The sequence below is a fragment of the Candoia aspera genome, chromosome 3 (genome assembly GCF_035149785.1).
Source record: "Candoia aspera isolate rCanAsp1 chromosome 3, rCanAsp1.hap2, whole genome shotgun sequence".
Lineage (NCBI taxonomy): Eukaryota > Metazoa > Chordata > Lepidosauria > Squamata > Boidae > Candoia > Candoia aspera.
Window position 1 is genome coordinate 6247307 of NC_086155.1, and position 12152 is coordinate 6259458.

General features: G+C 41.9%; 1 protein-coding gene across 1 annotated transcript in view; it reads left to right on the forward strand.

The window, feature by feature from the left end:
• The first annotated feature begins 9267 nt into the window (after nt 1–9267).
• Nucleotides 9268–12152, forward strand: part of SRMS (src-related kinase lacking C-terminal regulatory tyrosine and N-terminal myristylation sites) — a 36925-nt gene continuing 34040 nt past the window's right edge. The window contains exon 1 of the mRNA XM_063296935.1: nt 9268–9845. Coding sequence (XP_063153005.1) covers nt 9490–9845 — 356 coding nt within the window. The 5' untranslated portion in view covers nt 9268–9489. The remainder of the gene's footprint in view (nt 9846–12152) is intronic.

Sequence of the window (12152 nt, forward strand, 5' to 3'; positions counted from 1 at the left end):
TGGGAACATGGGCTAAATCAACAACATTCCCTTAGGCTGTTGTTGATCAGTCATTCTTTAGCTATGGAACACATCAGAGATAAATACCAGGTTGGGTGGAAACCTCTTTTTGTTATATTAAGCTAGCAATGACCTCGAAGCTGCTCGATGTCCCTCCAACTACTACTACTTTTTTCACAAAAGACATTTCCAATCTCTTTAACTCCAGGAGGTTTCTAAGGTGAAGCACAGTCAGTACCACAAAACTGCAGACTGTTGGGCGATGGACGCCAGAACATTTATCCATATTTGGTCCTTGGATACATCTACAGGTTCCCGCCTGTCTTCCTGTATTCTACATCATGTCCCATCACTCACAGCCTGTTGCAGCTGCTGCTGAGAAGAGACAATTAGGAGGCGAGGCTGGAAAAATATCAGAGGCTGGGAAGATTTTCTCATACATGTTCAGACTAAAAGCCACATGTCCAGATGGAGCTCACCTACAAAGCTACTGTGATTTACCGAAGCTTAGAAATTGTAGTTCTTCCAGGGACCTCAGGTTCCCTAAATTCCACTCCAAGATAGTTTCCATGGTAGTCATCTTGGAACTGTTCATATTTAAAGTGAAGGTGACTTCAGAAACAAAGTATGGATTCTCCTAGTTGGTTCAGAATCACTCCACGGACCTACTGTATATTTGAAGTGCCAGTCAAAGCAATGAATTCTTTATAGTAGCTGCAACTGCAGAATTATTCTATGGCTTAAGCTGGAACTGTTTTGAATCTGATTTCAGGTTTTGAATCTGGTGCTCTTTCATTACATTGAGGTGCTTCAAAGAATTCAGTGGTGCTATGCTATACAGGTAGTCCTCACTTAACAACCACTTGTTCAGTGACAGTCCAAAGTTACAATGGCGCTTAACAAGTGGTATTTATGACCGGTCCTCGAAGTGGCAGCTGGTGCAGTGCCCCTGCAGCCATGTGATCGTGTTTCAGGCGACCAGCAACCAGCCAGCAGTTCCGACTGTCGCAGCGTGTCACGTGATCGAAATTTGTGGCCTTCCCTATCAGCTTCCAACAAGCAAAGTCAACGGGGATGCCAGCAGGCAGTTGGAAGCCCCTGTCATATGAGGTCCTCGCTTAACAACCCACGCAGTCCTCGCTTAGCGATGGCAACTGGGACTGCCGTAACTGCCATTGCTAAGCAGCACAGTCACGTGGCCTTTTGACTTACAACCGTGCTGCTTAATGATGGAGTTTCCGGTCCCAATTAGCATCATTAAGCAAGGACTACCTATATTCCATTGTGGTTTACAGTGGCCTCCATAATATCTTTTAGACGGAGGTTGCCTTTGGCTCTTGGGACAAGGAGATCTCCAGAGAGAGCTGGTGCTAAATAAACTTGAATGTGAAGATCACCTGTTTGTTCTTTCCAAAATACATTTTCCTACATTCTACCTTTTCCTGAAATTAAGGAATCCTAAGAACCTGCAGATGGATTTCTTTTTTTTTTTACTAGATATGTAGTATCTACTGTTAAAACAGAGGAGGATTCTTATTGCTGGAGACCAGTTGTCTCTGGCTAAATCTTCAAACTCCACAGAATCCCCAGCTAAGTTGCCTCTACCATTAGACAAAGTGGGTATTTGAGCAACGGTAGCAGCCTTGCAGATGATCAGCCCGAAAAATCCCGTTCTTCCAAACTAGCAGTTTAAACCCAGATTTTCCAAGGTAATTCTATAAACTTTGTCGTGCATCTTCTTATTCTTTTCCCATTTTTCCCTGTGCTGAAAAGCCTCAAACTTTGCCCCTTCCTGTCAGAGCAGCGTTTTTCAAACTTGGCAACTTTAAAATGGGTGGACTTCAACTCCCAGAATTCCCCAGCCAGCATGCTGGCTGAGGAATTCTGGGAGTTGAAGTCCACCCATTTTAAAGTTGCCAAGTTTGAAAAACACTGTGTTAGAGGGTGGCTATCAGTCCACCCCACTTCTCATTTGGTTTCCCCTTTTCGGTATGCTTTCACTCTGCACTCTGGTTTTTGAAAGGGGGAGTTGGAAATGTACATACTATTCTAGGGAGTGATCACAGTGTAATTGGTTGGAGAAACCCATTCCCCTATTGCAGATTTATTTTCAGTTTATTTTGGGATGATCTCAAACAGGTAATTTGCTTTTTTCACAGCAGACTCACCCTTGCTCAATGTGGTCATTGAACTGTTCCCCAGAACAACTTTTCTGGTTAGTTAAAGTTGGTGGGGGTGGGACCTTCTGCAACATCCCATCATAGCTCTGTGTTTTGTCTTGTTTTGTCTTTTTCTTTTTCATTTGTAAAGCACCAGGCCAATGCACACAGTTATATTTACTGAAAAACGTGAGTGGGGAGTTGATAACTTATTCATTCCCTTTTGGAGTGGAACTTGACGTACAAGATTTTTGTTACTCCAGGAACTGTGTAGTTCAGGGGTTGGGACACTGTCTACTATTCTCTGCTTTATCCTGCCAGATAAAACCAGCACTGCCTGGTTAATATTATCCTTGAAGTTGGCAGAAATGAAGACAATTGTGGGTTGTTTTCAAACTGCTTTTGGAGGTATTAGCAGGTGGAATCTCTTTGTCCAAAGGCTTCTGACCATCTTGGAAATCTTATCAACTCCCAAAGATAAGTGAACAGGATTCCCCTTTGAAGAAGCCATCTTGATTGATCTTCATGCTTGAACATTCTGCCTTAATAAGGCTTTCCAACCACAAATGCAGATCGCCCAGTTATCTAACTAAGTTCTTCAGTCTTCCCTTGACCCTTGACCCATGTTCCATTTTTATGTTTTTAGAAATCGTGTTCCCTTGGAGATTTTCCCAGTTTGCTTTCCAAGGGTCTCAGGACCTGGTTTGATTTGATTTGTTTTCTTTCGTTTTGCTTGGATAATGAGCAATTCCACATTTGGATTCTTGAAGATCTCTTACGCAAATACTGTCCTGACCAGCTGCTTTGTTTATTCAACTTCTTAACAAGATATTGGACTTTATTTTTAATTCCCCCACTTGGCCTCAATTGCTCACATGTTTTGCAAGTAGCCCTCAGGCACACCCTAGATTTTCTGCTTGCTCCTCAAAAGGTTTTCTTTTTCTTTTTCTTTTTTGCTTCCCTTATTGTTTGTTTGCTTTTCTTCGGCAGAATTTGTTCCTTTCATCCTCAGCTGGGCAAGACCCAGTTTCTATCATAGTTTCCTTGATGTGGCTTATTAACCATGCTAATGATGTGTTGGTCTTAATTGTACCTTTCCAATGGAATACAGTATCTGCTTGCTAAGACATGCCTTCTCTTTCAAGTAACCACCTGCTCCTCGCCCAGGGCAACCACAGGGGGGTCAAAAAAGTCAGAATGGCTGCTGCAACCATTTGCATTTTGCAAGCAAAAGGGGCAGGGTTCCTTTTTTTAAAAAATAATTGTTATTAAAGCTTTTAAACAAGATTAAAAACGAAGACAAACTAATAGAAAGTCAAAGTCAGAAAGAAAAGGGGGAAAGGAGGAAATCAGAGAAAAAGCAGAAAGTGCAAGAAAAGAAAAAAGGTTAAAGAAAAATAGAAAAGAAATATATAAGGAAGTAGCTTCCGATATTCTTCACAGCAGTTTTAAGTACAGTATATTTTAACCTCTCTCCCTAACAATACATCATATTACTCTTCTTTCTATAATCTGTCCTGTCTAATCATCAAAACCGTAAATCACAAGTCCATTTTTTCATTCTTATGCAAAAATTCACAAGAGGCTTCTAGTCACCCACAAATATAAGATAGTGTCTTTTCTCTAATCAAAGAAGTCAATTTATCCATTTCAGCAAAATCTGTCAACTTCACCAACCATTCCTCCCTAGTGAGTAGTGTTGAATCTTTCCATGTCTCTGCAAACAGTAATCTTGCCGCAGTAATCACATATTGAAACAAGCTTCCATGGTTTTTTTTCTAACTCTTTATTCATTAATCCTAAAACAAAAAGCACTGGTTTCAACTGAATATATTCTAACTGGGATTTCCTTGAGTACCGTTGCATCTGTATTATCAATCCTCAGTCTAGCATTAAAATGCTGCTGTAGAGCTTGATCTTTTGCCTTCTTCCTGAAAAAGTGCACCAGGACATCCCTTGGAACAGGGCTTGGATCACACAGTCATGGCTGCCATCTTGACTTCCTTGATCCTCCCATGAATGCCCTGGGTTTTCCCCACCAGCCTTCTGGAGAGACTTGGTTTTCTTGATTTTCTCTTGTAAGCCACCCCTCATTTTGCAGAAATTTCCTCTTTTGTATGCTTGGACTTCCTTAGGGAATCAGATTACAGTTGGTGGCTTGGTTGCCATTGTCCTCCTTCAGCTCAAGAATGCTCAGGCTGCATTCAGACAAGACACTTAATCTTGCTAGTGAATGAACCTATTTTTCTGGATTTGCACATTATGCTAAGCCACACACACAGACACATATGCACCAACAAATGCTAGCCAAATGCAGCATGTCGTGCAGATACATTTGTCACTGACCTGGTTTAATATGTTGTGAGAATAAGCTTTTACCATGCATCCTAGGTCTGATGCACTAGATAGGGTTAAATCTCAGGTGTTAGGATAGCATGTGGGCACAGCTGATTTACAGGCAATACCTACACGCTCTGACATGGGACCCCCATCAAAAGATCGATGGGATTGCATGTTTTCTCTGTACAAAAATGTGACCTCTGTTCTAAATGGAACGTGCATTTATTCAGTCAATATGAGAACAACTCAAATCCTAGTTACTAAAATGCAGGGTTTCTCAATCAGGGTTCCGTGGCAGCCTAGGTTTCCATGAGAGGTCACTAGGGGTCCCCGGGGAGTTCATGATTTATTTTAAAAATTATTTCAAATTCGGGCAACTTCACATTAAAGAGGTAAGTTTCATTCTATTTTTATTTTAAGAACACCACTAATTCATTCATACACGCCTACACATGAAACGAATATAATAATTTTGTAACTTCTGGCCTATATTTGAGCCTGAATGTGCAGGGGTTCCCCGAGCCCTAAAAAATATTTCAAGGGTTTCTCCAGAGTCAAAAGGTTGAGAAGGGCTGCTAGAATGACTTCTCCTTTGGATCTAGAATGGGTGAACAACATGAAGTCTTAAATTGCAAAGCCTCATAACCTGAAGTACAGCCCCAAAGCTCTCCAAAAGATGCCACTGAATTCTAAATACTACCAGGTGCAGGCTGCCAGACTCCAAATAACCACTGGAGGGCAACAGTTAGATTTTTCTGTAGCTCTTTATCTCCCTCTAATGGGTGTTCTTGCAGCTCAGATCAGGTACTCATACAATAAGGGGAAATGAAATATACCGGGAGTAACTAATTGTATATGGGAGTAATTATATTAATTCTATTAAATTAATTTGGATATAATTAAGTCAAATTTAGTTTCTGTCCTGCTCTAGCTCCCATCTCTGCTCTGGCCTCACGTATCTTCTGGAAAGAAGTTCACCTGGGTGCATCATTCAAAATTCAGAGCAAACTTTGGTCTAAAATGAGTTTTCTATCTCTGTGCTCCAAATTTCTCTTCTCGTTCCTCAGAAGAACAGTATGAGCCAAACAGCTCAGATCTCTCTCTTTGCAAACATTACAGGCAACATTCCCATGTGTGTGTATTTTTCCCCCTCTTTTTGCTAAATATTTGGAACTGAAAAGGGCTAAACATCAGGGTTGACTGCAAAGAGGGGAGATTAAAAAATTAAAATGTTAGCCTTGATTGCATAATCACAATCACCATCTTGACTTTTTTTATACACAAACACAGACCCTGCAGACCCCCTTGATGTTTCCAGATTTGGTATATATAAAAAGATCATGCTCCAAATGTGGGCATTGTGCATAATATGCAGACACCACTGCTGAATGTGTGAACCTCTTTGGCTTATGAACATAATCCCATCTTGCTTTGCGGGGAGGGCTGCAGAGTGTGGTCAAAAAAGTCAAGATGGTGGTCACAATAGTGCAATGGAAGCTTTGTTTTTTATATGCAACACATGCATTACATATATTTTATGTTAGTGCAATGCCATGTATTGCACATAGAAATAGGTGGAGAGTCCGTTGTACTATTGTGACCACCATCTTGACTTTTTTGACCTCCCCCTATGGATAACCCTGCTGCTTTCTTTTTATTTTCCTTCAGTCTACTGGTTAATGACCTCAGTAAAGTTTTTCATTTCGTTTCCTTCAGTCTGAAGTTTCTGTTTAAATACCATCGCTGCTCTGAGGCTGACGAGGGAGGCAATCAAAGTTTGAAAATCTGGATTTTAACGTCAGAAATAAAAAATTATTTTTTAGAAAAACAAGAGACACATGCCTTTGTGTGTCTACTTTAGAGATATCTCTCCAATTGTGTTTGTACGTTACATATACTATCATACGACCCTGATACAAATTTTACTTGTGTCAGATTTATTATTTCTTAGAAAATTCATGTGCCCTTGTTCTGATTTCTCTAGGCAGCTTCCAATATATAGTAAGAATATCCATTCATCAGCATTAAAAATAACAAAATGTATTTATTGACTGTTTTTAACTCTGCTGTTTACTGCCCAGAGTTGCTTGTTTTGAGATGGACGGCGATATAAATTGGATGGATGGATGGATGGGTAGATAGATGATAGATTGATAGAGATAGATAGATAGATCGATGCTAAAATAGGAGCATTAAAAGGTCTGGAGAATAAATATGTATTTGGTCTTCCTCAGACTATAGAAAAGCAGGGGCTGACTTCAGCTCCAAAGGCCTGAATATGGATCCTGCCACAGAGGAAAATGGATTGTGGATGTGAAATGCAACCATGGTAGAAGTTGTAAAAGAATGGTCTGAAAATGCAGGTGGAATATACAGCAAGCAGCCTGGGTCCAGATGTGTCCAGAGCAAAGCAGAACAAGCTAGGGAAGCCCCGCCCACAGGGATGTCACTGCACGAAACCCTCCTTTGAGGCCTGCATCATAACACTGCTGCAGGGTGGGGCTTGTGTAGTGACATCATTGCACAAAAAGCACATCTTATTGCTTGCTTGCCAGCAAAAAACAGGCCCGCCAGCCTGTTTTCTGCTGGTAATGCCAATTCCTAGCCAAGAGGAGACGTAGCAGCCTGCTACGTCTTACCTGATTTTTTTTCTTTTTCTTTTTCTTTTTCTTTTCCTTTCTCTCTTTCTTTCTCTTTCTCTTTTTCTTTTTTTGCAACAAGGAATTATTATAGTGCCATTTATTTATTATTATTTAGTTATTTATTGCCACTGTCTCCAAAGATTTCACCCCCAGGTAGGGACGAAGCTCTCGCAAGAGGTCTGGGCCACTGTTCTGACTGAGAGGCCTCCCTTACACTTCCTCCTCCTCTAAAAAGTGAGCTCAGATGACACCACCAAAGAAACCTTTTGTAACTGACTTTGACTATGGTCAAGGTTCTGCTGGGATTGTTGGGTTTTGTAGTCACAATATCTATAAAGGGCAGACTTTACAAAAAGGTGACCTACACCTTAATACAGTGTTTCTCAACCTTGGCAACTTTAAGATGTGTGGACTTCCGTGCCCAGAATTCCACATCCAGCATGTTGGCTGGGGAATTCTGGGAGTTGAAGTCCACACATCTTAAAGTTGCCAAAGTTGAAAAACACTGTCTTAAGAGTTAAAACAGATGTCTCCTTAAATGGGCATTTTATCTTTCCTATACATATATTTTTCTATGCATAAGATATATGTCTTCCTCTACATGGGTTTTGCTACACAATATAATCATTTGTTTATAAGGCCAGGAGCCAGCATTTATAAAACGGCATCACTACTGCCTATACAATCTTTCATCATTTCTTAATTTAAACTTACTGTAAACATATAAGGAAAATATTCCAACAGCACCATGTTACTTCTGGGTGAAGATGGATAATAGTGCACGACTCAGGAGACTTTACCTGAAGTAGCAGGCAAGAATTGTCAGGCTGTAGTAACTTGTAACTTAAAGAGCAGTGAGATCATTCCTATATACACCCTTCAAGAACAAAGTCTCTATTTATTTGGATACCTCTACCAAGTACCTAGCAGTTCGAAAACTTGCCAATGTGAGTAGATCAATAGGTACCGCTTCGGCAGGAAGGTAACGGCGTTCCGAGTCGTCATGCTGGCCACATGACCCGGAAGTGTCTACGGACGAACGCCGGCTCTTCAGCTTAGAAACGGAGATGAGCACCGCCCCCTAGAGTCGGACTCGACTGGACTTTACGTCAAGGGAAACCTTTACCTTTACCTCTACCAAGTACAACAGACTGATGTAAAAAAACAGCTCTCTGAGACAATTCCAGTGCAAAAGGCAAAGCTGAAAAAATAGGAACAGAAATAGTAGCATCAGAGGGCACAGTCCTCCAAAGCCCATATTGCTGCCCAATGCAAAAATGGGGGAATTGCTTGCAGCTTTTTATGAATCAAAGATTTTCTTCACTTGGGAAGGTAACATCGTACAGGTGGAGGAAAGAGGTGGTAGGCGAGTTTTGCAACCGCCCACAAAGCAGAGAGATTGCAATCATGAGAGCAACCAGAAATAGTATACACATAATGGGTATACTTTGCTTCGGATTCAGATGCATCACCAATTTTACAATCTAGCACAGTGTTTCTCAGTCTCAGCAAGTTTAAGTGGTGTGGACTTCAACTCCCAGAATTTCCCAGCCAGATATGTGTGGACTTCAACTCCCAGAATTCTTCAGCCAACATGCTGGCTGGGGAATTCTGGGAGTTGAAGTCCACACATCTTAAAGTTGCTGAGATTGAGAAACACTGATCTAGCACATTACATTGGTGCGGTGGTGGGCTTTCGAGAGCCACTGTTAACGTGCATAAACATTTTCTATACATAAGATACAGGTCTTATTAAAAATCAGAGCCGGTGGAATTGGTGAAAAGGCAAGAAAGTAGGTCCTGATTGCTCTTTTCCAAAAGTTGGTAGTGGGTGGAAGGATGATATTAATAGATTTCTCTGTATTATTTTGCAAGAGCATTTTAAAGGCATTGTAAACCAAGGATGGATTTCTCCATGGCCACAAAAAGTGATTTGATAGGCTCTGTAAGCAACAGTGTGGAAATGAGTGCTAATTTAGGGCACAGCCCAAGATGTGAGCAGATTTGGTAATAAACAAACATCCAGCTGAGAAGGATGTGGTGGCAAGCCTAAACTTATGAGCTCAGCCTGCGGGAAACTAGTTACACCTGAACGTCGAGTCTCACTTTTGGAAGTAAGGAGTTCTCAGTGGCCAACAAACACATTCAGGTATCCAAGGACCGGGAAAGCATCTCATTTCACTTCTAGAGGCTCTGGGAGAAAGAAGGAGTGAGGGCAGCGTTGACTACCTGATCAGAGAGCAATGAAAAAAGAAGCTATGAAGGTGATCCTCCTTTCCTGCTTCACCCCAAGAAGCCAGTTGGAACAGCAAAGCTAAATCCCGCTGGAGAAGTTCCAAAAGAAAGGGATGGACCACTTCATCTGGAAACACTTGCGTTTCCTTCATACTTTTTGGAACAAGTGTCTGCCCAACAGAGCCTCCAGTAACTGTTCTTTCGAGTCCTGGGAACCGACCCCAGGATCCCTGCATCCCACGCTGGATCCTGACCCTGCTGAAGACAAAGCTTCCCTCTGTGGGGTGCTGTACAACTTCAATGCCAGGAGTGCAGATGAGCTGACTGTCAGTAGAGGGGACAAGCTGTATGTCCTCAAAGAAGAAGGGGGATACGTCTTGGCAAGGCGCCTATCTGGAGACAGACTCATGGGCTACATTCCAGCTAACTACATCAGCAAGATCAGCGAGGAACCAGCCACCCATCAGTCGTAAGTACCTAAATCTTTGGACTGTCAGTTATCATCCCTGTCCTAAAAAGCTTCTAAATTGTACTGAGAAGTGTGATGTAACATTCAGGAAGGTGGGTTTTGGGAGTAGTGGAAACATTCCAAACAGGCAAAGCTACTTATTACACAGCAACCTTTAGGGTGAAAACATCCAAAGGACCACTAAAGGGCTCCTAAGAGTTACAGCAGTGTTTCTCAACCTTGACAACTTTAAGACGTGTGGACTTCAACTCCCAGAATCCCCCAGCCAGCATGGGAGTTGAAGGGCACGCGTCTTAAAGTTGCCCAGGTTGAGAAACATGGAGTTAGAGATTTTTGTATCTCTTTGCTGCCATCTAGTGGTTATCCTGAAGCTTGCCACCCAGATACTGCAGCCTTAGCAATTACCTGGCATTTGATGAGCAGCAACAAGTGAAAAGATTATCACCAATAGCCTACAAAATTTTATAGATAATTAACAGATGTCCATGTGAGTGTGCTAAACAGATCCTATTGGAAAAGAGAGAGCATGTTTCTTCTTTACGAATGGTTGACTGATTTCCTTTGTAAGTGATGCACCCCAGGGTCAATCAAGCAGATTTATCAATTATCATTAGAGGCAGACAATGCTTGCGTATCAGGAAAAAGCTGCGTTGATTTTTATTACTTCCTGCATCTGTCCTCATTTTCTCTAGATTCTTTACTTCCTCACACCTTGTTAAAGATGCAATACTTCCTAACCACAAGGCATTTTGATGGCTATTTATGGAAATAGGTTTGAGATGAGGACCAGGACTGGCAAGGGCTGATGAAAATCTGTAAGCTTGGTGCCTTCACATGTATCAGAGGAAGTTATGGTTATTTTCTAGGCAGGATAAGTATTAGAGGAAGTTAATCATTTTTCCTAAGGCAGCCTGAAAGCAAACATGGGCAATCCTGGGGAACATTTATGTAAAATAGTCTCACTACAATTGGCACCTTCCAACTCCAGAATGTCTATCCAGTATGGACAAAGACCAAGCAGAGAATTCTGGGGCTTGCATATTATAACTGGAGGGCACCACTGTGGAGAAAGCTTGGTGAGTCGGTCTTGGGTCAGTTGGTGAGTTCCTTGAAAAAGCTGGGAGGCCAAGTTCAAATTATATACCATCTCACAACCTAATTTATGAGAAGGATACATCAAGCAGCATCTTCTTCTAAACTAGGAAAGATCAAAGCCACTTGGTGATGGATCTTGTTGTGACACTCATTCCCATCCTTTGCAAGATGTGATGGGTGAAAACAGGCCCACAACTAGGGTCTGTGTCTCCCAGGGCAAACATGGATTCCATGCCCATTTTGGCACCCCCGCAGCACTCATTTCGGTGCCCCCCCAGCGTGGCGCCCTGGGCACATGCCCCAGTTGCCCCCCACAGTTGTGGCCGTAGGTGAAAATAGGAACACTGTGAGATGCGGAGTTAGACTCCCAGGCGGTGCAGCCAATTGAATGTACTTGGAGTCATCCATGGACTTCAGAATCCAAGCTTGGTGCTTGAGCTCAACCTTGGAGAATAGAAAGTACAATCAGGAATGGAATCTTTGTTTGACTGATTGATTATGTGCTATCATATCATTTTTGACTCCTAGTGACCACATAGATAGATTTTCTCCATGACGATCTGTCCCTAACCTGATTAGGGGTTTGTTTATGGAATGTTTATGCCTGGATTGATCTGATTTGAATCTGGTTCATTGACCATTTTTAATCATGCGGACATCCATTTTTTTAATGTACAGAACAGTAGAAAGTGTGTTAGAAGCTTGTGTGGGCAGAGGAGTGGACTAGACGATCTCCAGTTTTCCATCCCACTCTACCATTGTATGATTCTATGCATCTAATACTCAGAAAGAAGGCACCCCTGCACACAAACTCTGGATAATACATTTTCTCTTTATAGATAATACTTAAACATTAATGACAGAGGTCAATTGAACAGGAAGCAGAAAGCCCTCGTGTTTGTGCCTTGCCTGGAGCAATGTGCTGCCACTGGGTACTGTCCAGATGTATTGAGGTTGCGATACTGTGGCTGTGTTCACACAACATGTTTATCAATGGTTAATTTAGGCCTGGCAAACGGAATTCACCCCATGCCCTGAACTGCAGGTAAGATACATGAGCTGGGTTTGCACAACAAGCTCAGCTAAATTGGGGTTGGGCAAATCTGTGGCTTAGTGTGCCCTGTGAACTCAGTTGCTGTAGACGGAGCAAGCCTACCAACCATATGCCAGATAAGCAAGGGGAAAAGAGGCCTTCTATACACAAAAGTGGAA